This window comes from Spermophilus citellus, assembly GCF_964194105.1.
Source record: "Spermophilus citellus genome assembly, chromosome: 6".
Classification (NCBI taxonomy): domain Eukaryota; kingdom Metazoa; phylum Chordata; class Mammalia; order Rodentia; family Sciuridae; genus Spermophilus; species Spermophilus citellus.
In genome coordinates, this window is record NC_138187.1 from 82,606,363 (window position 1) to 82,632,056 (window position 25,694).

Here is a 25,694-nt window from a genome sequence, read left to right on the forward strand (position 1 = left end):
CAGTAGAACATTGAGAAAAGCTGAAAAACACAAAGGAGGTCATATCTGATTAGCATGAAGCACATTCAGGTCCAAGGGGGGGAATGCAGAATGTAAGCTACAGCCGCAGGCTCTGGTTCTGGACCATGTGCAAAGGGAGTAGAGTTTTCCCATCACGACATGGCCAGTCAGCCAGGTCAACCACAGTTGTGAGCTCTGACACTCTCTCTGACACTGAGAAAGCCTGAATTCATTAGAGGCTGCCAAATGCCCACCATGCCCTGCCAAGTAGCCAGATGCTACCCAGGAAAAGGTTCACACTGGCTCTGCCCCCAGACATCTTGGCACAATTTCTGTTCCAGGGCAAGGAGAAAGGCTGATGAAGTTTTAGAGCATCTGTCAGCATTGGTCATACAATCACTCAGGCCAGAGAGAATGTGTGGAGTATGCTGTGTGACACCCAGGCCAGAGGGAATGTGCAGAGTGTGTTGTGTGTCAGGCAGACCTACCATGTGCAGAGAACTCAATGTGGAGATGGACATGTATTCCCTGCTAAATTAGTAGAAAAAAAGATTAGGGAAGGATTGGGACAGACCAACCAAACCCCATGTCACAGGGTGACTGTCCCAGATCTGCTCATTAAAGTAAAGTCTGGCCTAGGCATTTCTGAGTTAAGGCACTAGAGCTGCCCATGTTTGAATGGCAGGACATATTAAATGAGGAGGAATATCGGCAGGGATCATCATCCTCCCACAGTCTATCAGTTCTAGGGCTCTGCTCCTGGCCCTTTGGGCTTCTTCCAAGTCTAATATCTTAAGAAAGGTACAATGAACTAAACAAGGAGAGACAATGAAGAGAGAGAGAGAGAGAGAGAGAGAGAGAGAGAGAGAGAGCTTGAAAGGTGCTGCCCAATGCTGAGAATAATTAAATTCAGAGCTATGGGTGTGACTCAGTGGTAGAGTATTTGCCTAGCATGCTTGAAGCCATGGTTAAATCCCCAGCAACACACACACACACATACATACACACAAACACACACACACACACACACACACACACACACACACACCTCGACCTGCGTGGCTGTTAATTCAGAAACCAGTGAAAGGCAATGGCGGATGGAGAAAAGGTACACATAGAAAAATCTGGGGCCCAATAGTCATTACACCCTGATAGAGATATAATGACCCAAGCTAGCTCAGCACATTTATTATATTATTATTATTTTAACATCAAAAGGATTTTGTGTGTGTGTGTGGAAGTTTATTTAAAGCATATAGGACAGAAGATGAACTTCTGGGCAGCCCAATTATAATTATCAACTTTGCACTCATAATTCTTTATCCCCAGCAGCTGATGTTTGATCTCAGGGTCAAGACTGATAGTTCCGTGGCAAGCATGGAAACTCCTTTGAACAGGGTGTCACCACAGTGTCACAATCAGAGACCATGATTCAAATCACCCTTACACACACACACACACACACACACACACACACACACACACACACACACACTAAATCCAAGTACTTTCAGCCTATGTACAGTACTTTCTTTTCTGTGAGTTTCTTTCTGACTAGAACAAAAGGTGAGCACTTATATTTTACCTCTAATGCCACCCATGGCTGCAAATCTGGAAACTATGGAGGCATCCTCCCCTTGAAGGCTCTCTAAATTACCTATCCAAAGCCTCAGAAAAATAAACACCCACACACTTTTGTACTGAAGACTATTATTTGAAAGCAAAGCTTGGAATGTTCATCATGGAACACAGAGTCCTCTATGTTCTTATTACCACAATTCCTGATACTTGTTATAATTAAATATACTAACGGAATAAACAGATACGGAGCCTAAAGTAAGGGAATTGTCAGTGTTCTGCTTCAAGCAGGACTCCCTTAGTTACATTTACCTGAAAGGGTACATCTTGCTGACTTCTTAGCATGAGGCACACTCTTCTTTGGTGAATTAAGGCTGCAGGACCAGTGTAATCTACTGGGGCCTCATGTGCAGGGGCTTGAGTTTAGGAATTGCCTCACTTGAGGAAATTACTCTTTCCCGAGCATCACAAACTAAGCTAAAGAACTCATCCTACAAGTGAAGGGAAAATCTATGGTTAATTTCTGTACCCAAATCCAGCTCTTTCTCGTGGTCACGGAGATCCCCAAATGGCATCCTCCAAGATGGCAAAGCCCTGGAGTCCTGCCTGGTAACCCCTTTCAGAACCAACCGAATCCTCATAAGATGGCTCTCATCCTTCCTAGTTCTGTCAAAATTGCTAGAACTGGTGTATCTGGGGGGCATGCCACAAGCCCTGCCTCTCCCGAGCGTGTTGCTACATTGTTCACCAATATTCCTCTAGTCCCCCTCCTCTGGGAAGCCCCTTGCCTGTAAGAGTCCTTTGCCATTCTCAAGTCCACTCTCAAGGCTTTAAGGCCCAGCAGAAGGAACCAGGGCTGCAGCTGCTGCATGACCAGCTGCCCTCATTCCCAGCTGAGAACCGAGGGCCCAGACATTCATTCAACAGTTGCAGACCCAAGATGAGTATGAGATGAAGCCTATCTTGAAGGAGCTTCAAATCCAGTAGGAAAGACTGACAATTAACAATGGATTAAAATTCAAGGCAGTGGCAGTAAAGTCTCAAGAGACAGGCAAGTGAGCTGACTGGAGAGCAAGGGAGAAGGAAAGACCTAGGCAGCATTTTTATAGGGAATGTCCATCAAGCATCAGCATTGGAGCTTGGAAATATGCCGTGAGGGATAAGTAGAAATGAAAAAATGTCTTCAGGCTGAAGAGCAGAGACCCAAAAGTTTAAAAGTTCATAGGGTCCTTGGAGAAATTTAAGACAAATTTAGTTGAAGGAAGAGGTAGATCCATGGCAGTGGTTAGGAGGAGACTGATGGAAAGTGCAGAGTCCTGTCCAGGGGGTGCTGTCCACATAACTAGACCCCTCAGCTGGAAATCAAGGTAATGTGTTTTTGTCCTCCAGTCGGGACAAAAAAGATGGAAACCCTGAGCTGTAGGATCCATAGCCAGGTTTTGAGCAGAGGAGGGATGCCTCACTTGTGTTTGGAAAGACAGCTGCGCATTAGGGAGCAGATGGAAGCTGGGCACTAGATCTGTGAGACAGCACCTGCCCATCCAGGTGCGGGAGGTGAGAGCAGCTGACATTGGCTGCAGTAGCAACTGGAGAGGGGTGAGTGGATGGCCCAGGAAAGGAAAGTGAAACCACAAAGGGTGACATCAGGAGAGGAGGGGAGAGTGAAACCAAACCAGTACTGAAGTTTGGGGGCTGAAAGCCAAGAAAGAAAGTGGTGCCAGGAACCAGGATCTAGAGAAGAGAGAATAGCTCTGAAAGGCTGAGCTGTAGGAAGCTACTGGGTTCATTTGGGAGCTGCTGATTTGAGGTATAGACAGAGGAACAAGGGTCTGTCTTAAAACAGCCCTGGAGGATTCAGTTCTTATGGAACTTAGGGAAAACTACAGAAGCCACATAGCCAAATCCCACCGCAGAGCATTTTGCAATGAACTTGAGGCTGTTTTACGTAAATTGCCAACATTTCTCAAATAAACTAAGGCCATGTCATCGAATCATTCTGTGCAGCTTTTTGTCATCTTTATGAGACATCTTTATGCCTTGGAGAGAAAGGCAAGACAGAATTAAGAGACAAGTGGTTGTGCACCTTGGAAGCTTCTGTCCCAAAAAGACAAATAGGCCATGCATGCAAATAAATACTCACTATCACAGGAATGAAACTGAGGTTTTGTTGTCCTAGCAGGCATCTTTATTGATAATGCAAAGTTCATCAGGATTAGACAGATAGCTATAAATTGTTATAGAATGATGGCATGCATGTACCCATTGTCACAAAGCTTATGAATGACAGGGATGAAATCAATAGCAAGATCCAACCATATTTAATGCTTACAGCTACAAAACTCTTACCCATACTATTTACTACTATTTCTTCTCTTACAGAGGAGCCATCTAGGTACAGAGAGATTAAGTAACTTGTTCAAGGTCACACAGCTAGGAAGTAATGAAACCTTAATTCCTTGAAGGAAGTTGAATGGGGCTGCAGAGATAATACTTCAAGAATCTGAGAACTTAAAGAACAAGTAAGAGTTAACCAACCCAGTGAAGCCAAGGAAGACAACATTCTAGGACAAGGAGATAACATTAAAGGACCTGGGAGCACAGGAATATAATTTTCTGGGAACAAAATATAATCTGGCGTAATGAAAATAGATAAAGCGAAGGGACACAAGCCTGAACACACATTATCAGAGCTCACTCTGGGGGCATCATGAACCATGCCTTACAGTTTGGAATTTGGGCTGAAGGCAACAGGGAGCCACCAACGATTAAGAGAGTTCAGAGACTTGAGATGTAGCTTGGTGGTACAGTGTTTGCCTAGCATGTGCAAGGCCTTGGGTTCAATCCCCAGCATCATCATCATCATCATAATAATGATAGTAATAGTAATAATAATAATAATAATAAAAGAAGAAGAAGAAAAAGAAAAGAGAGCAATAAACAGCTAGAAGATAATTCTGATACCAGGTAGAAGAAAGAGGCAGCTAAGACACCAGATTAAAATAACAATAATTCTTATTAAAGAAATCTGAATCAGGACTATGGTTCAGGCTTTTCAAACAGCATAAGCCCCTGAGCCGGGCACCACCATTGTGTGAGAAACACTGCACCGCTCAGTGATTTAATCTCAGGAAAGATTAAAAGTCTCTGCTGTGGGAGCCACAGCACGGCTCACCCAGGGGCTGGAAAGACAGGTTAGAGAAGACATGGATGCAGGGGATGAGGCAGAATGTCCTACAAAAGGACACCTTTGAGAAGTCTGGTCACTGATCAATAAGAAGGAGAAAGTAGGTACAGGAAACAGGTATATTGTGCAGTGGAAGGAGTGTCCCCTCTGAGCTGCAGGCCACAGCCACAGTGACAGCACAGGAGCAGTGGAGGTACACAAGGTACTGATCACCAGTGACCAAGGGCAGGACCCTGAGCTCTGTGACCCTGGTCTCTTTGAGGCTGAGACCACCTTGGAGGCAGAACTCAGGTTTGCCTGGGGCTTGGGAGAGGAGACACATGGAGAACCATGCCCTCACCTGCCATGTCCTTGGACAGAACACTCATACAGTTAGGAGTGCATCTCAGTTTTGTGACCGTGGTGTCATCCTGGAGTGGCAGAGGTGGTGCCAGCACACTGAAGCTCACAGCCCCTGTGCAGAGCCTCAGCAATCTGCGCCTGACACGGGTGCCACCTGCTTACCTAATGTGTTTGTCTTAGGGCCAACTCTGTGACATGGAATCCACACAAGATGATGGGAGTCCCTCTGCAGTGCTCCGCCTTCCTGGTTAGAGAAGAGGTAGGTCTTCCCTGATTCTGTGTCCCAGCCCTTGGGTGGGGTTTGGCGTTCTTTGCAGAGAGGACTTTCTTTGGAACCATCAGGATCTTTAGGTCTTCCTTCCTGAGTGGCTCACACTCTCCAGAAAGCACTCCTCCAAACTGCTGTCGGGAGGGTGGGCAGCAGATGTCAGGAGGTCCAAAAAGGCTCAGGAGACCTAAACCTTCAGAATAGAAACTTCAGACTAATCTCCATGCTTTCAGTATAAGCCTCCTTTCCTCAGCTACACTTGGTGTCCCTGACCCAGAGACCCTCCATGCTACTCTCTTAGAAAATTAAATTTCCAGTTTTCTTCTAGAATATGAGAAGAAGCCATTTTTTAACCATAAGAAAAAAAGAAAAATTATAGTTTTTACCATAAGGAAAATATGCATGATATAGGATTAGTGTATTATATATCAAATAATTCTATCTTATTTGATTTAATATTTAATACCACAATGGGAATGTAAGGCATCTGCATATGTATATATGTATTAATCAGCAAAGGAGAGAATAAGCAAAGACCATTTTTATTAAAGATTCTTCTATGAATAAAGTCTAAAGTCACTGTGCAGATATTTACTGCGCCTCTGTGTCTCCCTCGTATGAGGGAGAAAGGAGGCAGAAACCACAGCTCACTCCTATGCTTATTTTGTTGATAAGACCCATCAAATAAAGAGTTTTTATTTTGTTAGAATCAATAAGGCAACCTCACATTGAAGAGACTTTTAAGTATTTATCTTTACTTGCTTTAAAATATTTTGTTTTTCTATTATAAACTCGATGTATAATTATTTAAGAAAATTTGGGCAGGACAGAAAATAGAATTTAGAGTTGGCCAAAATTCTGTCATTTGAAGATAAAAGTTATTTACTGTCTTAAAATATTTTCTCCTACAATGTTCTAGGAATATATGTATCATATGTTTATATATGTATTTATAATAAATGCATATATTAAGTAGCATTGCTATCATCCACATCATATATACATTTTTCTTTTTATACTTAATATCATATTATAAACATGATATTCCATAATGTGATTTTTCATGGCCTCAATATATCCTATTTCATGAGACATAATGGTTTGATAAAATCCTTAAACATGTATCTTTGATCACATTCCTGATTATTTTCTTAAAGTAGATTCTTCAGAGTGGAATTGCTAGGTCAAGGCATATTATTTCTATGGTTCTTAATTCCTCCTCTTGGCAACTGCAAATTTCAGCAATGTGCCTTCTGTCTGCATCAAATAAATTAAAATTTTGACACAGGATTGAAGACAGACTGCCCTTCCAAAACAAGATGAATGCATTGAAAAAAACCTTTCAAACTGGTTGTTCATCAAGTAAACATCCAGTGTGATATATTCTCGTCAATTCTAGCTCATGCATACTCCAGCTGTATTACCTGAAGGGAAAAACAAGTTTGTTTGTTTGTTTGTTTAATATTTATCCTTAAGTTTTAGGTGGACACAATATCTTTATTTTACATTTTTTTATGTGGTGCTGAGGATCTAACCCAGTGCCTCGTGCATGCTAGGCAAGCACTCTACCACTGCGCCACAACCTCAGCCTGAAAAACAAGTTTTTGTTACTTAGATTTCAGACAGATGTTTGACAGTGGCTCCCTTAGATCTATCACCATAGATTCAAAGTGTAATGTCAGCCAATAGGCAGATTCGGAAGTGATTAGATGACTGCATGGGAAAGACCTGCTGATAGGTAATTTAATATTTGTTCTCCAGGAGAGACTCGTGGCTTGGCATCTAACCCTCTTCCATTCAAAATATTCATTGATGGTTTGAGTAAAACACAGAAGTTTATTTTAGTTTCAGATGAGAAGAAGCTGGAAGAGAAAGGAGATAAGTGTAGTGACAGAATCAGAATACAAGATGAGTTTTACAGACTGGTCCTGCAAGCCACAGTTAAGAAAGGGAAGTTGTTCATGGGAATCATTGCAAAGCTCTGCCCTTAGGTCCAAGGATGGGTGATTATTTTGACTGAACATAGCAGGCTTGTCTCACACATAGCTAAATTGTTGGACTTGTGTAAATAAAAGATGTAGGACTTTAGGTTATACTCTTCAAGATCAACCAGGAATAATAATAAAAATAAAATTATCCAAATAACTATGGCTTCTGTGTGTGTGTGATGCTGGGGATTGAACCCAGGGCCTTGTGTATACAAGGCAAGCACTCTATCAACTGAGCTCTATGCCCAGCCCTCAAATGACTATGAATGAGATAAAAGAAGTCAACTTTCAGCAGAGAGATGTGGTAGGGTCCCATGCCCTCTGGTTAAACCAGGGCTTGCAGTGCTTTGCTTAGCTCTGTGCCAAATCTTATATGGGACCTCATCAAGCAAGAATTCCAACATAGAGGAACCATTGATGAACATGCAAAGGGGAATGGCTCAAAGATTTACCCTAGGGAGAAGAAAAAGAAAACAAACGTAAGTAAAGAGCTGAGAAGGGGAGAGGCACTTTCACAGTTTGGGACTCTCAAGTGAAAGAGATTCATTTTGCTTTGTTTTCCCAAGGATTTGTGAAGGGGGATGGGTTAATAACACCGGGTGACACAAATTTGGTGGCAAAAATCATAATACACAGTGGATTTTAAGTTTGACTTGGGGTTGATAAAAGCAATACTTTTTTAAAGTAAGCTTTTTGATAGTAGGAATAAGCTAATCATCAGGAGAGATGAATGAATATGGATTGGACAACCACATGTGAGTAACACAATAGGTAGGATTCCTTAATTGGATAGAAATAGATTAAATGAGCTCTAAACTCCCTTCCAAATCCAGGAGTTTATAATGCTCTCATAAACAGCTTATTTTTTTTCCTTGGGTCCAAGAAATAATAGCATCTTATAAGATGGCAATAATTTTTCTGTGGTTATAGAGATCTCTGCTTAAAAAAGATGGAGATATTTTGAATTAGAGTTAAAACAAGTTTTAATATTTCTGGAGTTATTGAAGACTTTCATACAGTGCCTGAAAAAGAGGGATTTATGATGCAGAGTTTCCTAAATTTATTTGAGTTTGAGAACTCCATTTTGTATAGCAACTGTACAAAATGATGGTTGATAGCTTTTTTGTGGCCCAGAACCAGGTAGTTTGCTCATTAGAGACTTATGCATGGATATTATCATCACCTTTCTTTGTTCTTTTGCATAGAGTAAGACTGGTGTGGCCCAGCATTTAGAGTTAAGCGCTTTGAGTCGTTTTTTCTTAGGTGGATCTTGGTCTGATCCATCTATCTTGGGAGGATCTGTCTGATCCATCCACCCTTCCACACTCTCTGAGATGGTCCCCCTTAGTTTCAATGGCATCTAATCTGTGAGTTTACATGGCCAGAGAAAGAACCATACAAAGTTTCTGTGAATGAATCAAGATGGAAGCACATATTGTAATTTTCACGTCTTATTTGTCTCCAAGTAAATTTTCTTTTGTGAATTCAATGTCTTTCTACTGATCCAATATAAATACGTCATATTTAATTTTTCTTATTCACAAAGTAACTGGTGGATTCCATGAATAGGAAGTACCAGGTAAAGTCCAGTTCTCTTTTCTACCACTGGGGCACTCTGTCTTTCAAAACCTGGTTGAACTTTTGGTTGCATTTCACAGTGTCTTAGTTAGGATATTTTTAAAAATGAGTTCCCATTTCTAACTTCAACTCAGTGATCACATGGTAGTCTTTTCTTCCCTTGTCATGAGTCACACTAGAAGCAAAATCCAAATGCCAAAGCTTTTATAAAATCACAATTACATGGTAGAAAACAAGAGTCACAGGCTTCCAGTAGTTCGTGACAAATTGAAACGTGGTGGGGTTTCCAGGGAGGAGACTGGCAATGCTATTTTAGTCAGAAAGCATGATTCATGCACTGTTCTTGGGAATGTTTGATCACTTTGTCACTCATTTCTGTGGCAGAGCCATGGTACCCGGGCAAATTCATGATCACGGACAATGAAATTTTCCTTTGCAACTTCCACAAAGAACCCTGACCACTGAGATGGAACATGACATGGGAAAGATTGGTTACTTAAATTCATCTCAGAATTGCAATGTCTTTGCTTTTTGAGATTTTAGCACATACAATAACAGCAATAAAACCTTATGGTTTTCAAAAACAACTTGAGCTACATGATAAAATCCTTCAACTAGATATAGATGGAAGTGCTATAAAAACCACACTAACAGTAGTTTACAGAATTGGATAATTTACAAAATATTCTAATTATAATTAATTATTCAGAACATCAGAATGTTTTCCCAAAGAATGAGCATTACACTGACTGCTCGCTCGCCCTTCCTTCCTTCCTTCCTTCCTTCCTTCCTTCCTTCCTTCCTTCCTTCCTTCCTTCCTTCCTTCCTTCCTTCCTATAAAAATGCCTTCTCTTAAAAGGAAGAGTAGAAATATACATCCTTGTTAGTTTTGGTAACATTCAATCCTGAGCTTTTTATCCCAGAGTTAACCTATGACAGTAGCCTGCCTGGACAGTCCTGTTCAGAAGTTGGCCCCATCTTTTCTTAATCTCTCTCTTTCTTATTCTTATTGTTTTCTTTTTACAAGACATACAACATCCCTTTTGTTTACTTTTCTCTTAATAATTCCTACCACAGCGTAAAGCTAATGGATAATCAGTAGCGTTTCCTAAACCTCCTCTTTTTTTTCTTTTAGGGATTGATGCAGAGTTGCAACCAGATGCATGCCTCCTACCTCTTCCAGCAAGATAAACACTACGACCTGTCCTATGACACTGGAGACAAGGCCTTGCAGTGTGGACGCCATGTTGATGTTTTTAAACTATGGCTAATGTGGAGGGCAAAGGTGAGTGGGTGCAGACCAGCTGAATGTCAACTAGAGGTTGGGGGGGGGACCTTATCTGTGTTAAGGAACTGATTATCAAACTGAAAATCACTCACTCAAGATAGAGTTTCTTTAATCCTATATCTACAACATTCTACATGGGCAAGAGTATAATCAAACCCATTGTTTGTTTCCTTTTCGGCCCAATTATTTTAATGCCCACACTCATCTAGAAAACAAATCAATTTTGATACACATGCCAGAACATCTTGATTTTTGAGAGATATTTCTTCTTATTGTCATCATCATTTTTCTTGAATTTATTTTATCACCTACTCTTGGCTTGTACCCACTGGTGGATCATCTAGGTAGTTGAATGCATTCTGAAAGTATATGTTTGGAAAATAAAAAAGGGTTGTTCCACCATGATAACTTGTTTTTGACATTTCAAAGCATAACCTCTAATGACAGGGCTCTTTTTAAAGCTCCAGAAGTACTTAACTACCTCCTTCTGTATGGGTTCTGTTTAGCTTAGAGTTCACCTGTAAGTGGTCTCTCCTCTCCCTGTAGGATAAACTCTGTAACTAATGGTGTGCAGAACTGGCTGGATCTCACTATTGCCTTCCAAGAGAATAGATTTATATTAAATGAAAGCAGGCTGGAAAGGTCAAAGATTTCACTTTTAATTTTGACCAGATTCTCAACTTACAGATCACAAATCAGTCATTTCCACCAGATTTCATTTATCTCCAGGCAATGGCCAAAGCTGTCTATATAGTATAAACATTCAACTTTAAAAAGACTATTCCAGGAAAATCTGATGAAGGAAATGAGAAAGGGGAAAATGAAAGGAAGCTGGTATGCCCTGAGGTCCTGCATGCTTGGCTCTAAGCTTTGTTGGTAGCCAGCACACAGAGGTAACAGATTTAGTCACTTAGGAACCAGCAAACAATTTGGTCAGCAGGAGTGAGGTAAACAAACATAAAACCAGGGCTTAGCTCCTTCTGCAAAGTGTACGGGGATAGGAGACATGTTCCCAGCGACAAATTCCATAGACTGTTATTCGTGGAACTTTTTCTAGTAAACATAGATGCTTTAAAGCAGTTCAGAGGGGAGTGGGATGGCTGACAAGAAAAGGAGGGGTCTTGGAAGAGAAACAATGCAAAACACAAGTATTTAACAGAATCTTCTTTAAATCTCTTCTGGACAAAAGAGGCAGTTTAAGTAGAAAGTTAGTCTTTTTTTTTTTTTTTCTTTTTTGGTACTGGGGATTGAACCCAAGAACACTTAACCTCTGAGCCACATCCTCAGTCCTTTTTACACTTAATTTTATTTAGAGACAGGGTCTTGCTGAGTGTGGTGGTGCACACCTGTAATCCCAGTGGCTTGGGAGGCTGAGGCAGGAAGATTGCAAGTTCAAAGTCAGCCTCAGCAAAAGCGAGGCACTACGCAACTCAGAGAGACCCTATCTCTAAATAAATACAAAACAGGGCTGGGGATGTGGCTCAGTGGTCAAGTGCCCATGAATTCAATCCCTGGTATCCAAAAAAATTAAAAATTAAAAAAATAGATTCAGGATCTCGCTGAGTTGCTTAGGGCCTGGCTAAGTGGCTGAGGCTGGCTTTGAACTCAGTCAAGCCGCTGGGATTATAGGTGTGCACTGCCGCACCCGACACAGTTTTTCTTAATACAGAAATAACTCATAGATACCAGATATAACTAGACTACATACCCTTCAGGCAAATTTCTATTATAGTATTTACGCCAGGCAGATTTCCCCAAATATTCCTAAATATCGGGCAATCATATATAGTCACTTTTCCGTGATGCCTGATACAGGTAATATAGTGGGTTCCAGTCCCTTGCAGTGGGCAGGGACTCCTTTCCCCTTTTGAAAGTTGAGAACCTGATAAGGATGTGTAACTGGTCTCTTCTACCCAACATGAGGCTCATTCTGTTGTGCACAATGCTTTCCTTCGGGGGGAAAAAATCAAGGGTATAGATTGTCGGTGTATTCTCAATCGGCTTCAAAATGAGCAGGTTTTTATTGCAGTGAAAGAACAGCAGAGTGATGACTGTACATATCAGCGAGCAAGCTGAGGAAAACTGGTCTCTAAGCAGTGAGCAAGATCCTTCTTATCTTGAGCATCATCCTTTTTGTCTGTTTTTCCTGTGGTGTTTGTATTAAGATGATCATCAGCTATATTTACACAAAATTGTTCCTGTCACGGTTCATCAGTTCCTGCTGCTCCTTTTCCATCTGAAGCCTCCTATCCAGCATGGGGCAGCTGGTTGTTTCTCAGAGAAATAAGTTGGAGGACATCAGATGTGTGTCAAACAGTAGGAGGTGAGGCCTGAAATGAAGGCACGGGAGCCGTTTTTAAAGTACAGAAATGAGGGCCCCCAGAGAGGGGGCAAAAAAAGAAAAATCACAGAAGCTGCATTTTGTAGGAGTACAGATGTTTTTAATTGCTTATGCAGAACTTCAAATATCTAGACATCTAAATGGCAAAAACTTGCATTTGATTTTCAACCTAAAAGATGCATTTTTTTTTTTGCAACATGAGGTGATAAAAATTATGAAAGTAATAGGCTCAATCCTACACCCTAAACCAGAAGTCAGGATAATTATCCCATCAAAAACTCCCTACTCATGCCATCCTTGGAAGGAGCAGTCTTCTCCCTGGAAGAAAACCCATGGAAGAGTTGGCTCTGAGGGTCTAGTTTGTATTCCCACAGGAATGAGGAAATGATCTGGAAGAGAATACAGAGAAGGAGAAAGAGTAGAGTGTTAGTGGAATATTAAGTCCTCTGTTATTAGATGTGCCTGAAGACTATGATGCTCAAATTAATCTGCATCTTCTCTTTAATGAGTTAAACCACATGAAAAATAGTAACCTAAGTTTAAAAAAAATTACTCTTATTCAAACTAATCTGTTCATGATCAAGAAAGCTGATGACAGCCCTCAAATTAAGTCCAAGATAAGTTCATTAGTAAATTTATGCAAAAAATATGAGCCTCTTGATGTGGAATGTTAAAGAAGTATTCACCACGATAAAAATCCACGTTAAACCTCTTCTATTGAGTAGGGTTTTTATTTCATCTGCACTTTATTACAGAATCCTAGGCCTTATGATTATTTTCCTCAGTGGTTAACAGGCATAAATACATACATACATAAATAAATAAACCTACCTAAAAATTTACCCCCCCCTTTTTTAAATATATGCAAGGATGACTTAATATGTAACTGCAGAGGGCAGTTTGCATGTGATTATGCAAATTGGCAGGTTTCCTTAAGGTTTCTCATGATCAGACTCTCTAATTGAAAATATGGATAACAAAGGGACTGGCAAATGGCTGAAGGAAAATTATTTAAAGGGAGATTATTGTCTGCCATTCTTTGCCAAGTAACTGAAATTTCACTTTATCTCTAATAAAATATTAATTAATTTTAATAAGTAGCTATTGAGTATCTGTTTTCGTGCCTGGGGCTGTACAGGATGAGATAAGGAAGTTATTATTTTCCAGGCAGGATCAGATTAGTGCAGAGATATCTTCATATAAAACACAATACAACTGGTCATAAAAGAAACACAAATAAAGGATTTAAAGAATGGAGAGCTCCTTCGTAGTTTGAGAACCAAGAAAGCTGTATTAAGAGACAAACTTTGGGTTGGGATTTGAACAGAATAGATAGAATAAATAGGATTTCAAGCAAAAGAGCTGAGAGGATACTCCACGAAGGGCAAATATGGACTTCAAGTGCATATTCTGAGAGTAGTAGAGAGTCCAAATTGACTGAAGGGTGGTTAGGGAGCTAGGATGAAAAGCAATGGGGCCTGAACGAGGGTGGCAGCAGCAAAATGGAAATGGCAGCAAGAGATTCTGTAGGTGTTTCAAAAGTGTCATTTAGGAGAAATCAGATCTTGGTACTGAGGCCACTCTTTCTGTAAGTTCCTACAGAGTCAGAGTTCATTCCAAGTGGACCCAAGCTGTCAGGCTAAGCTAAACCAATCTAAGTTTATTAGTACCCACAGGCCGATGGAGCTCATGGTACAGATGCTGAGCTGAGCATTTGAGTATGAGTCCAAGCCCTTCTTAGAGGTCATCAGAACAGACAGATATCTTGAGCCAATCAGCTTGGGAGAGCAATCTTCAAAGATTACTGAAACCATTAGATTCCTTCAGTGAAGCTTGTTCTTAAACATGCTTTGGATTTTGCAACCCAGGGCTATGCTGGGTCCCCATTATAATGAGATCATGAGACCACATGTGAACAGGAAAAGTCAGTCCATCTTATCTCCATTACAATTACTCCCTGGAGTTTCCATGTTGGCTTAATTCCTGATGGGCCAGTTCTAAAAGCTCCCAGGATGAGCACTAGCTGTTTTTCTAAGCTTTCTGTTTGCATTTAGGAAATGCTGAAGGAGAGATCAGAGGAGAAGCATTTTGAAAAGTAATTCCCTCATGTGTCCTGACATCAAACCACCCCTATCCTAGGCACTCATGTTGTCTTACATAAGTCCAGATCCAAGGCTTCCAGAGCTGAAAATGAAAAGACCTCTGTATCAATCACTATTCACCCACCACAGACATGCAAGTCATTTATCCACCAACAAAGGAGCAATCTAAGGAGCCTGGCAGAATGACAGGCTCACAAAGCATCTGCATGCACCCTAAGATTCATTCATTCATTTGTTCAACTTACATTCAGTGAGTGCCTACCCCATTTGTTCTATAATGAGGGTACATTAGTGATCAAATATGGGGTCTGGGAATGGAAAATTTACATGGTGGTGGTGGGGCCGCAGCAGGCATCCTGGTGACAGGGAGAGGGGTCTCTGATGATGCTTCTTATCTGCAGGAAGGGACCAGCCCAGCCCTTCTGTTATTAATGGCTTCCATGATTACTTCTATGAACTACAAGGCAAATTTTCCCCTCGAGTAATCAAAATAATTGCCTGGGGAATGGAGGCTTAGGAAGAAAAGGAGTCAGCTGTGGAGAACACTAATGAAAGGGAACAAAAACACCTGATGGGGACAGCATTAAAGGGGAAATAATTGAAGAAAAAAAAGCCTCTAGAAATAGTTTTGTGTAAAGAAAGTAGCAGTACAGCACTAAGAATCACCATCAGTTTCCAGGGGGCTCACTTCTGTCCCACATCTCTGCTTAAAAACTATACTGACATCCTCAACCTGCCTAATGGGCTTTGTTCTTCTCATCCTTAGGGGACTACTGGATTTGAAGCACACATTGATAAGTGTTTGGAGCTGGCAGAGTATTTATACAATATCATAAAAAACCGAGAAGGATATGAAATGGTGTTTGATGGAAAGGTATGTATTCAGAGTTCCACAATCCCCAAAGTTTGGTGGATTCCAATTCTTATCACTGATATTTTCTGATATACATAATGTGCTGTCCAGCTAAGTGGGATCATTACAAAGGGGAAGTAGGGGATGCAGGGTAGCTCTTCTGGGCTGGTATAAAGACCAGACTCGCAAATAACTCTATGTAATGTGAAAATGAGGCACTCCAAAGACCACTACTGATTTAAAAGTAGGAATTGTACTCTGAAACTGACAGGTAAGCAGATTTGAAATGCCTGTGGAATTTTCAACATGGCCAGTTTGGGCTACATGTGAATTTTACTCTCCTCTTTGTAGCCTCAGCACACAAATGTCTGCTTCTGGTATATACCTCCCAGTTTGCGTACTCTGGAAGACAATGAAGAGAGAATGAGCCGCCTCTCAAAGGTAAGTGCTGAGTTGCTTTGATATGTGTGCATATTGGCCCTGTCATATGCTTATGGGCTTTATGACATATGTGTATCTTTATGAGAAATCCCACCTTAGTGCAAGGACCTCCCCCCATTCTGTGGCTCCCACAGAGCCAATATATCTAGACTTTCCACATACCTGTTTCTTGTTTTTGTTTTTGTTTTTTTGAGAGAGAGTTTCGGATATCTTAAAATAAGCGATTAGGTGATAACATTTACTGGCATTCAGAAAGCTGCAAGAAACTTTGTTGATGTTCACTGATTTTCCAAGCAAAACTGGTACTCAGTTATGAGCACAAAAGAGACTTCAAGTGCCAGAATCTTTAAAAATCAGAGCTGCTGCTGACCCTCTGGAGAGGCCAAGGTTAAGCTTGCCCCAGAAAATAATAATAATCAGAAATAAAATAACAGCCACTATTTAGTGTATGTATTAGTCCCAGGGAAACGTGATTTGGGCATTAAGTCACTTAAAGTCTCACAGCAGACTGGTGTGGGTTGATGTGGGGAAGTACTGCTGTCACCCATTTTACTGATGGAGGAACTGAAGAACAGAGAGAAAAAGCCAGTTTCCCAAAATCATGAAAACAGTCTGACTCTAGAGCCTGAGGCTTGAACTTCAGATTCTACTCTGGTCAGTAAGCTGCCTTTTATCTTTAATTATTTTTCATACCTTTCCCCAGCATTTACACATTGGGCAAACATGGTTTACAATGCTCACCTGGGGAGACAAATGCAGGACCCATCTCCCGTGGCTCTGTAAAAATAGGAACTAGGGATGATCATATGTATTTGCATCTCTGAGCATCTGTTAGTTTTGGGGTTTCTTCATTTACCATAGAAGAAGGACCCTCCTCCAGTCACTTCCAGGAGCTAGACAGGCCTGCTCCCCGGCTTTTAAGGAGCTGCACCAACTTATTGACCTTTCAGAACACTTTGTTTAGAAATGTAAAGAAAGATGTAAAGAATGGAATTTTTTATAATTGTAAAGGCCTCTGAAAAGCTTAAAACATCTATCCTTAAGGGACCCAGAATCAAACTCCTCATGAGGAAGAAATTTACATGCTGCTGAGGTCTTCAGCCTTTAGAGTAGTGGTTTCTAACCGAAGTTAGAATCATCCAGAAGCTTTACATCCAGGATAACCAGATCTTACCCTGGGAATTTAACCCAATTACTCTTGGATGGTGGTGGGAGTGGTTCTAAAAGTTCTCCAGTTGATTCCATGTGAAGCCAGGCTGAGAACATGGAAGTAAGCATGTAGAACCTGGATCCCTGGGACATGTATCTAGGTTGGCAGAGGCTGCAGCTATATTGAATTGATTCATCTCAAGAAATCAAGCCCAAGAGGCGGGAGGGAGGGAGTAGAGAGGTCACATTAGACTAGACAATAACCACAGGTTAAAACTTACAAACAAAAGCAACTGGGGTTGACAGTCATTTGAGAGAGAAGCCTAGAGTTTTATGGTGTTGCTTTTCCATATTGTAAATTATCTTAATAATGACTAATTTTCTTTTATTAGCTTGTTAGTTAGAAGTTAGTTAAAAATTTAGACTTTTCCATTCTTGTTGCCCTTTGTTTCTTTAATAAACCCACTAACCACATAGAGATTCCAGAGTGGTTCAGCTGATGTCATTTGTTCATTCAGTTCATTAGCACTGCACTGAGGGGGCAAGATAGGAATATAGACCCGAAAGTTCTTTTTCTTTATTTTCTGAGAAAAAGTCCAATTCTGAGGCTAATGCATTTAAATACAACCCTTCAAATGACTCTTGGACTTGAGCTTATCATGTAATCTGTGTTACAAATGGAAATTACTTCCTGAAGACGGTGATTACAATCTGTATTAGTAGACCGTGTTTATACTATTAATCATTCAAATCTGAAAGTCTCTGAGAATGGCAAAACAAATTCTGATTTTTCTCTCAGCTGTGACTCAATTTTCATGACTATAATACAGAGAATTCCGATTTGGAAATGAAAATAGAATCACATGAAATATTGAGGTTAGCTTTTGTCCATCTTTTTCAGTAATGTTTCTGAGTTTCAGAAAACTTCCCTAATTAAGTATAAAACCCTTAAATTATAATGTATAGGAACCAGTAAAATCTCACACACTTAGGAGAGAGCTGAGGTAAAATAATCCATAATGTCTAGTATAATAGTAATACCCACAGGTACGTCTATTTGCATTTAAATTTAAATTAGTTAAAATTAAATTCAACTAGAAGTTTGGCTCTTCAGACATACTGGCCACAAGTGCCCAACTGTGACTTGTGGCTGTCATAGATAGAGCAGACAAGAAACATTCTCTTATTTCTCCTAGAGCTGTCATAGATCCAAAATGGGAGGAGACATGGAGTCTTCGGTATAGTATGTGGGTAACAAGAGAACAAAGTTCAATTCCAGACAACACAAGGCCAAGTACAGAAAGTACTCTTTGTGTCTACATGCCTGATACAGGGCTTCAGCATGAAAAACATTCAAAAGTCATTTGCTGAGTAAAGCCCCATCTTAGGCTTTTTGGATTACCATAGACTGAGTGTTTTATAAACAACAGAAATTTACTTCTCACAGTTCTGGAAGCTGGGAAGTCCCAGATCAAGATGCTGGTGGATTCTGCACAAGCTGAAGACCCACTTTCTGGTTCATAGACACCCCTTTTCTGATATGTGTCCTCACGTGGCAGAAAGAGGGTAGAGGAGCTCTCTGGGGTCACATTTATAAGGTTTTTCCCATTCATGAAGGCAGAGGCTTCCAAAGACCCCCACTTCCTAATCCCATCACTTTGGAGGTTAAGATTTCAACATACGAATTTGAAGGGACACGTTCAGACTATAACAAGCACCTTTTGCACATTCTATAATAAAGAAGGGGAACAGCATTTAGGAAACCTAATAGTGGATCATAGGCCTTTTCCCAGAATACACAGACTTAGGGACAGATAGCTAGATGACAAGTAGTTCTTACTATCACAGGTTGTCACATCCTCATTAGGAGATAAAGATGAGCATGATCAGTATATTTCCTGCTGCCCAGGAGGGTGCAGGTGGCGTATACCCAAGCAGAGTAGATCAAGAATGCTTGGGGCCCTATAGGACAGCTCCCAAACACACACCTTAGACACAGGGAAGGGGTATCAAGTAGATTCCAGGCAAAAATTTATTTAAAAAGAATGAAAAAGCTAGTCTATTTTTTAAAAAATATCTCTAGTTTATTTATTTATTTTTTAATGTGGTGATGAAGATCAAACTCAGTGCCTCAAACATGTGAGGCAAGTGCTCAACACTGAGCTACAACCCAAAAGCTGGTCTATTTTTAATTTTCCTTTTTAAGGTACCAGGGATGGAGCTCAGGGCCTCAAGTGGGCTTGGGAAGTCTTTACCATTGAATTACACTCCTGACCCTAATTTCTGGTTCTTCTTTTCATTGTTTTGTTTTGTTTGTTTTGTTTTTGGTGATACTAGGGATTGAATCCAGTACTTTGCAATGCTAGGCAAATGTTTTACCACTAAGTCATACTCCCAGGCCCTCTTTCTTTTCTTTTTTTTTTTTTTTTTTTTTTTTTCGTTTTTTGTACTGTGAATTGATCCCAGGAGGATTTTATCACTGAACTACATCCCCAGTCTTCTTATTTTTAATTTTGAGACAAGGTCTCTCTAAATTGCTTAGGGCCTCAATAAATTGCTGAGGCTGGCTTTGATTTGCAATCTCTTGTCTAAGCCTTCAGAGTCTCTAGGATTACAAGAATGTGCCACCAGACCCAGCCCCTCCCTTTATTTTAATTGTAATTTTTCTTGATCTTTATCTGCATCTCTTCTATCAGCTTTTATAGTTCTAAACTATTTGTCAGCTTTTAAATACCAACTATGAATCTCTAATAATAAATTGTTAAGGATGTAATCTGGCCTCATATTTAAGATAACTCAATGTAAGTGTAATGGAAGATCTAATGGATGAAATTCTAACATTTCAGAACATAACTACTTTGCTTTCTCATTTTTCAAAAATTTATCAGGTTTCTAAGATTTAAAAACCAGAGGGCTTTCTAACACATAATGAAAAATATATTTGATAGCTTGAAATAGCTTCTATTTCATGGTGAAGATGCCCCCTCTTAGGAAGAAACAAATGTGGATTTAAATTACAGAAAAGCTCCCTGGCTACTGCTTGCTAAAGGACTGAAAAAAGTTAATGGCACAATGAAGAGAAGAGCACCCTATATCTCTTAAAACAGCCCCCCAAATCTCTTACAGATTAGGTCTTTAGTGACTTCTTCAAAATGTAGCCACTGTCTTTCCCAATTCACTTTCTTTATTCAGAAAATCAAGAATCTGACTTTCAAAATTGAGAAATAAAAGAAAACTCTCTATCAGAACCACAGGACTCTTAATATTCTTTTTAACTTGCAATTAGTGAAAATGCAATGAGGTAGATATTCCATGTTCCAGCTAATTTTAGTTCATCAGTATTTTCTGGAAACAACCAAAACTTATGTTTTTAAATAGCTGTGATTCCTGCCAACTCAGCTTGCTTCAGGAACTGAGGGGATTCAATTTCACTTTATGTCAAAATCTGTTGCATTAATCTTTTGACCTTTGATTTACATTCATCTGAGAGGTTAAAGATTATTCCCACTGCCATTCTTATGTGTTTTTGCATGGGTTGCCCGTGAAAATGAATTGAGAGTTCAAATTGCTTTAGTCAAGCATTACCATTGTTTTACCAATACTAAAGATCAAGAATGTCTTGTACAAATAAAACTGAGGGATGGTTGTGTGACTTTTTCCCCTTGAATTTCTGTAGCCATGTGGATTTGGAATTCTTTTTCTAATTTAAGATTTTTCTTCCCAGAACACAGTGACTTGTGATGCCTCTCAAATTTCATGTCCTTATGCTAGAATATTCTACTAGATCTACTTTCAGAACTTAATTCCAGACTTAAGATATTTAAATTTTTTAAAAATATTTATTCCCTGGGATGAGCCCAGTGCTCTGTGTACATCATTAACCCTTTAGGTGAAAGGATTCATCCAACAGAAGCTTTCCTCTTTATATCACCCCCATGGAACAAGGAAGAGGCAGGAAGGGATATAAGAACTCTTTAATCTAGAGTCAGAAAATATTAGTGCTGGAATCATTATCCACATTTATTTTTAGATGAGGAAACTGTTTTTAGAATGTGAAGTGAAGATGAAGGTGAATCCTACCTGTCTCCCTTGTCTTTTTTTGGTAACCAATGCATAGTTGAACCTTTGTTCATTGAGTACATGGAAGATGAAAGCATTGTTGTAAAGCAATGATTACTTACAAGTTGACTCTCAAGGGCATTCCATTTGAATCTAACTTTCATTGAAAGTGAAGTCCAGTGTGGTATAAGATATGGTAACCATTTTCAGCTGAGTTTCTAATCATGTATATCTCAAATAAGACTAGGCCTTCTTTGACTTCTACCATTCCTGGTTATATATTTGCAGCAATGAACTTAAAAGATCAGACATTATATTTACAAATTCCAACAGTAAATTGGACAGATCATACATCCAATTGGGATCACCTTAAATGTATATGTCTTCCTAGATAGCTGTTGCTATTATTGCTACTCTTTATAGTCAATTAAAATTCAGAAAGCCCTCAACATGTATCCAGCACTATACTGAAAAACAAAAGAAGCAAAAGACACTGCACCTGCCCTCCAGGAGTGTACAGATGAGGTAGAGAGGTAAAATGTATTTGCTCATCAGTAGCAGGTCAATAGAAAATTAGCATGTAGTTGGAATCTCTGGGTAGGAATCATGTAATTACAACCTAGAAGAAAGATACTAATGGACTAGAGAAGATGGGAAAGGCTTTATAGCTGTTGTAGGATCATGGCAGAGTCCTGCAGCCTATGCAGGATGTGACCTGAAAGAGAAAGAGATTCTAAGCAAAGTGAATATGCATGACATGGTTAGATGGATGACTGTATGGAAAGATGAAAATATGGGTGGTACATCCAAGGATATCTGTAAAAATTAGTCTTGTCAGACTTGAAGACTCATATTGGTGAGCAGAGGAAGATGGTGTCTCAGAGCTGGATGACAAAGGCCTTTGTGCCAAGCTAAAGAGCATAAATTTCATTTTATAACCCACAGAGAACTAAGGCTGTTAGGAGCAGCCTGGCAAAAAATCCTGTAAAATCTTGGCCTGGGATATGTTCCTGTCTTAAAGTCCTTATGGGTTCAGTTTTCTATCCCAGCCAGTTCTTCATGCTATTAATGGCTACCTTTCAAAATATCTTACAAATAGAGGCAATGCCAAAAGAAAGTAAAAAGAAACTAGAACAGTTTAAGGTCTCAGGAAAGTTGCCAAAAGTCTATTATTTTCATACATCACTAGATACTGAGGCTCACCTCTTGGTAACAGTTCTCTGAATTATGTTTTATTTCCAATGATTTTATAATTTCTAGCTGGCGAGTGGCTCAGGGAACCTCCTCTAGATTTGTACTGCTGAACCACTCCACCTTGGGATCCAAACCAGATCCTTCTCATTCTCCCAACACACTAACTAGAAAGTCAAGACTCAGGTAGCAAGTGCCTGAGAACCTCCTATTATTATTCTTATCAGCTTCAGGATCTTGAGTGGATTAAATTGTTCAGGTGCTCTGATCCCATGAAAACTTGGAGGCAATTCCTTCAAGAGAGAACGAATATGTTCTGCTGAGTTAAAGAATAAAAATGCTTCTTGCTAGTGGGTTCCTTGGCAAAAGGATTGTCCCCAGAGGAAAGGACCACCATGCTGATATGGTCTCTCCCACAGGTGGCTCCAGTGATCAAAGCCAGAATGATGGAGTATGGGACCACTATGGTCAGCTACCAACCCTTGGGAGACAAAGTCAATTTCTTCCGCATGGTCATCTCAAATCCTGCAGCAACTCACCAAGACATTGACTTCCTGATTGAAGAAATAGAACGCCTTGGGCAAGATTTATAATAACTTAACTCACTAAGCTGTTTCAATTCTCTAAGTAGACAATTAAGTTGTCACAAACGGTGTAAATGTATTTGTAGTTTGTTCCAAAGTAAATCTATTTCTATATTGTGGTGTCAGAGTAGAGTAACAGTTTAAAAATTGCTCCTTTTAAAAACCCTTTCTTAAGTTCAGAATACCTCTCTAATAATTAGTGACAAACGGCTGTGTTCTAATCAATAAGGAAAAGCTTAAAATTGTTATAAATACTTCCCTTACTTTTAATATAGTGTGCAAATCAATTTATTTATTTTCATGTCAGAGTAGTAGGATTGAATAGTGCCAAATTGCCCCTGAATCCTAAAAGGTTCTTTGGGGTGCAGTAAAAAGGATAAAGTAAATATAAACTGTATGTTGACAATAAAAACTCTTGCCTTTTTCATAGTATTAGAAAAAGATTTCTAATTTACCTATAGCAACATTTCAAATGTATTTAAATACATATAATTTTACAAAAGGAAAATATATATATTAAAAAGAAATCCTATTTTGTAACATATAGATTTTTATTTTATATGGGTTATACAAACTGCAGGGGCAGATATGAAACCTAAGCCAGATTTTTTTTTCTCTCTCTTTCTTTTAATGAAGGCACAACAAAACACTTAGCAAGGTTATTTTAACACATAGGCCCACAAAATTCTTAGAGGGTATATAAGACCTTCTTTCAGAACATGTTATGGCTTATCACATCTCTAAAGTTAGTAGTTCAAAGCCAACAAAAAAGAATATTGCAAGCTTATAAAACTGATTGATCAGATCAGCAATTAATATTCTATTCCCATTTAAATTTCTCACCCAGTTTTCCCTTAGCAGACCCACCCTGTAAGCATGACAAGTTACGTTTCATCCGAGATTAAATTAGGGTAGGCATCTATTCTATTATCTAGTTGGACCTGTTTTGGACAGAAGGTTGATGCTGATTCTTGAAGCATCTTCCCAAACCGTATTCTTTTATGAGGTCATTTGGATTAATTAGAAAAAATAAAAATAAAACCTAATCAGCCTGAGCAAAAGGGAATGAAACACTTTCCCAGAATGTGGTGAGCCCATAATGTTAAATTCAGCCTTGGGAGAAGAGAGCCCTGTGAGACAATGACATCACCCTGGATGCCATATTGCTACCATCCCTGGAAGGAGTCATTTACCTCCTGAGTAATTACTTATCCCCATCCCCTACCCATTCCTGTATACAAAAAGTTCTCCTGCTAGACTCTCTCTCACTTAGATCCTAAATAATGAATTAATATTCCAATGAGTGGTTATTTTTCTTTCACGAAATAAGCTCTTCACCTTAGATTTTGAGATATATGAAGACCTTTTCATCATATGTCTCCCATCAAAAGCCAAAGTAACCAGAATATGAAGAAAGTATTAAAATTAGAACAATATTTTTTTAAAAATCTATCTTCCTCTGCAAACCTGATGGAGAGACTAGCAAAGCTCCCATAGATATTTATGGGGCCATAGAATGTCTGATTCCAAGAGCTGGTAGGAGAACTGCAGCCTCGGCTATACAGAGTGCAGATACAAATCTAGCCACATTCTTCCTGTGGACTGGGAAGTTCAATAGTCAGAAAGGCTACTACTGGTACAGAAGAAATAGGGCTCTGTCCTTTCACACATAGAAATACCCCATAATATAACCAGGATGTAGCCATCTAAAATCTTCATGAGTTTGCCCCTACCTTATTTCTCCCAGGTCATATATAATATTCAGACTTGATATGGCTTTGGGCTTTTCTGTCTAGAAAGCAAATGGATGCCCTATGGCAACTAGGAAAAAAAAAAAAGAAAGAAAGAAACAACTTTATCGACATTGCAGACTTTCTCTATTGGGCAAGCATCCCTCTCCTTTCTAGAATTGACTCCTGAGAATAAGCACACCATTGCCCATCCATCTTGAGCCTCAAGCCCAAAGGTCTCATTTCAGAGACAGAGACTCTATCAAACCCGCTGTTTTGCTTGGAGAAGATGACAGGGCCCTGTACCCTGTTCGACCAATCTCTCTCTCCCCAGCATGCTTAGCACTCAGAGGACAGATCCTACAGCAGAACCTGTTTTTAGCTTGATGGCATGGTGGAATTTAAAAGGAGAATTTGTACCTGTGTATGAAATTCCAGCCAAATAATTTTTACCAATAAGGTTTCTTCTCTCTCCCACCTCTGCCCTTTCTAGGTCCTTCTAGATCTTTTCTCAGATTTGCTGGGAAACTTGCCCAGGCCTGTCCAGGGAAATCTTTACCACCCATAGCCCAGGAAAGGAGGCAAATTAAAGCCTAATAGCTCCCAGTAATTTAATAAATACTTTTTAAGGTAGATCTGTAGTCCTCACAAGATGGAAGGAGGAAGGGAAGAAGGAAGGAACAAAGGAACCAAGGGGAAAAAAAAGAAGAGAGAATGTTTTGAACATTAACCCAAATTCCCAGTGCCAGAAATCTTTATGTGGGACCATTCTTTAAAAATCTTAGAAACGTTTGGTTTTAGCTTTAATCATAATTGACATGGCCATTTTTATTTATACAGCAATATTGTGTTAATTATTTAAAATACTTGAAAAAAAGTACAGTATGTCTTTATCTGAGACCTACAAATGGTATGGACTTCACGTACTGTCACAGGATGTAAGGCAAGAAAAGGAAATTGAGTGTGTGTGACTGTGTTGCCTTTATTACATTGATAGTACTGTCTTGTCACCTCAGAT

At 39.6% G+C, this 25,694-nt stretch overlaps 1 protein-coding gene across 1 annotated transcript in view; it reads left to right on the top strand.

The window, feature by feature from the left end:
- Nucleotides 1–22,955, top strand: part of GAD2 (glutamate decarboxylase 2) — a gene marked incomplete at both ends in the record, with an annotated part of 67,850 nt that extends 44,895 nt beyond the window's left edge. The window contains 5 exons of the mRNA XM_081299766.1: nucleotides 5,285–5,363; nucleotides 10,074–10,223; nucleotides 15,436–15,543; nucleotides 15,874–15,963; nucleotides 22,782–22,955. Coding sequence (XP_081155892.1) covers nucleotides 5,285–5,363; nucleotides 10,074–10,223; nucleotides 15,436–15,543; nucleotides 15,874–15,963; nucleotides 22,782–22,955 — 601 coding nt within the window. The remainder of the gene's footprint in view (nucleotides 1–5,284; nucleotides 5,364–10,073; nucleotides 10,224–15,435; nucleotides 15,544–15,873; nucleotides 15,964–22,781) is intronic.
- Nucleotides 22,956–25,694: the final 2,739 nt, after the last annotated feature.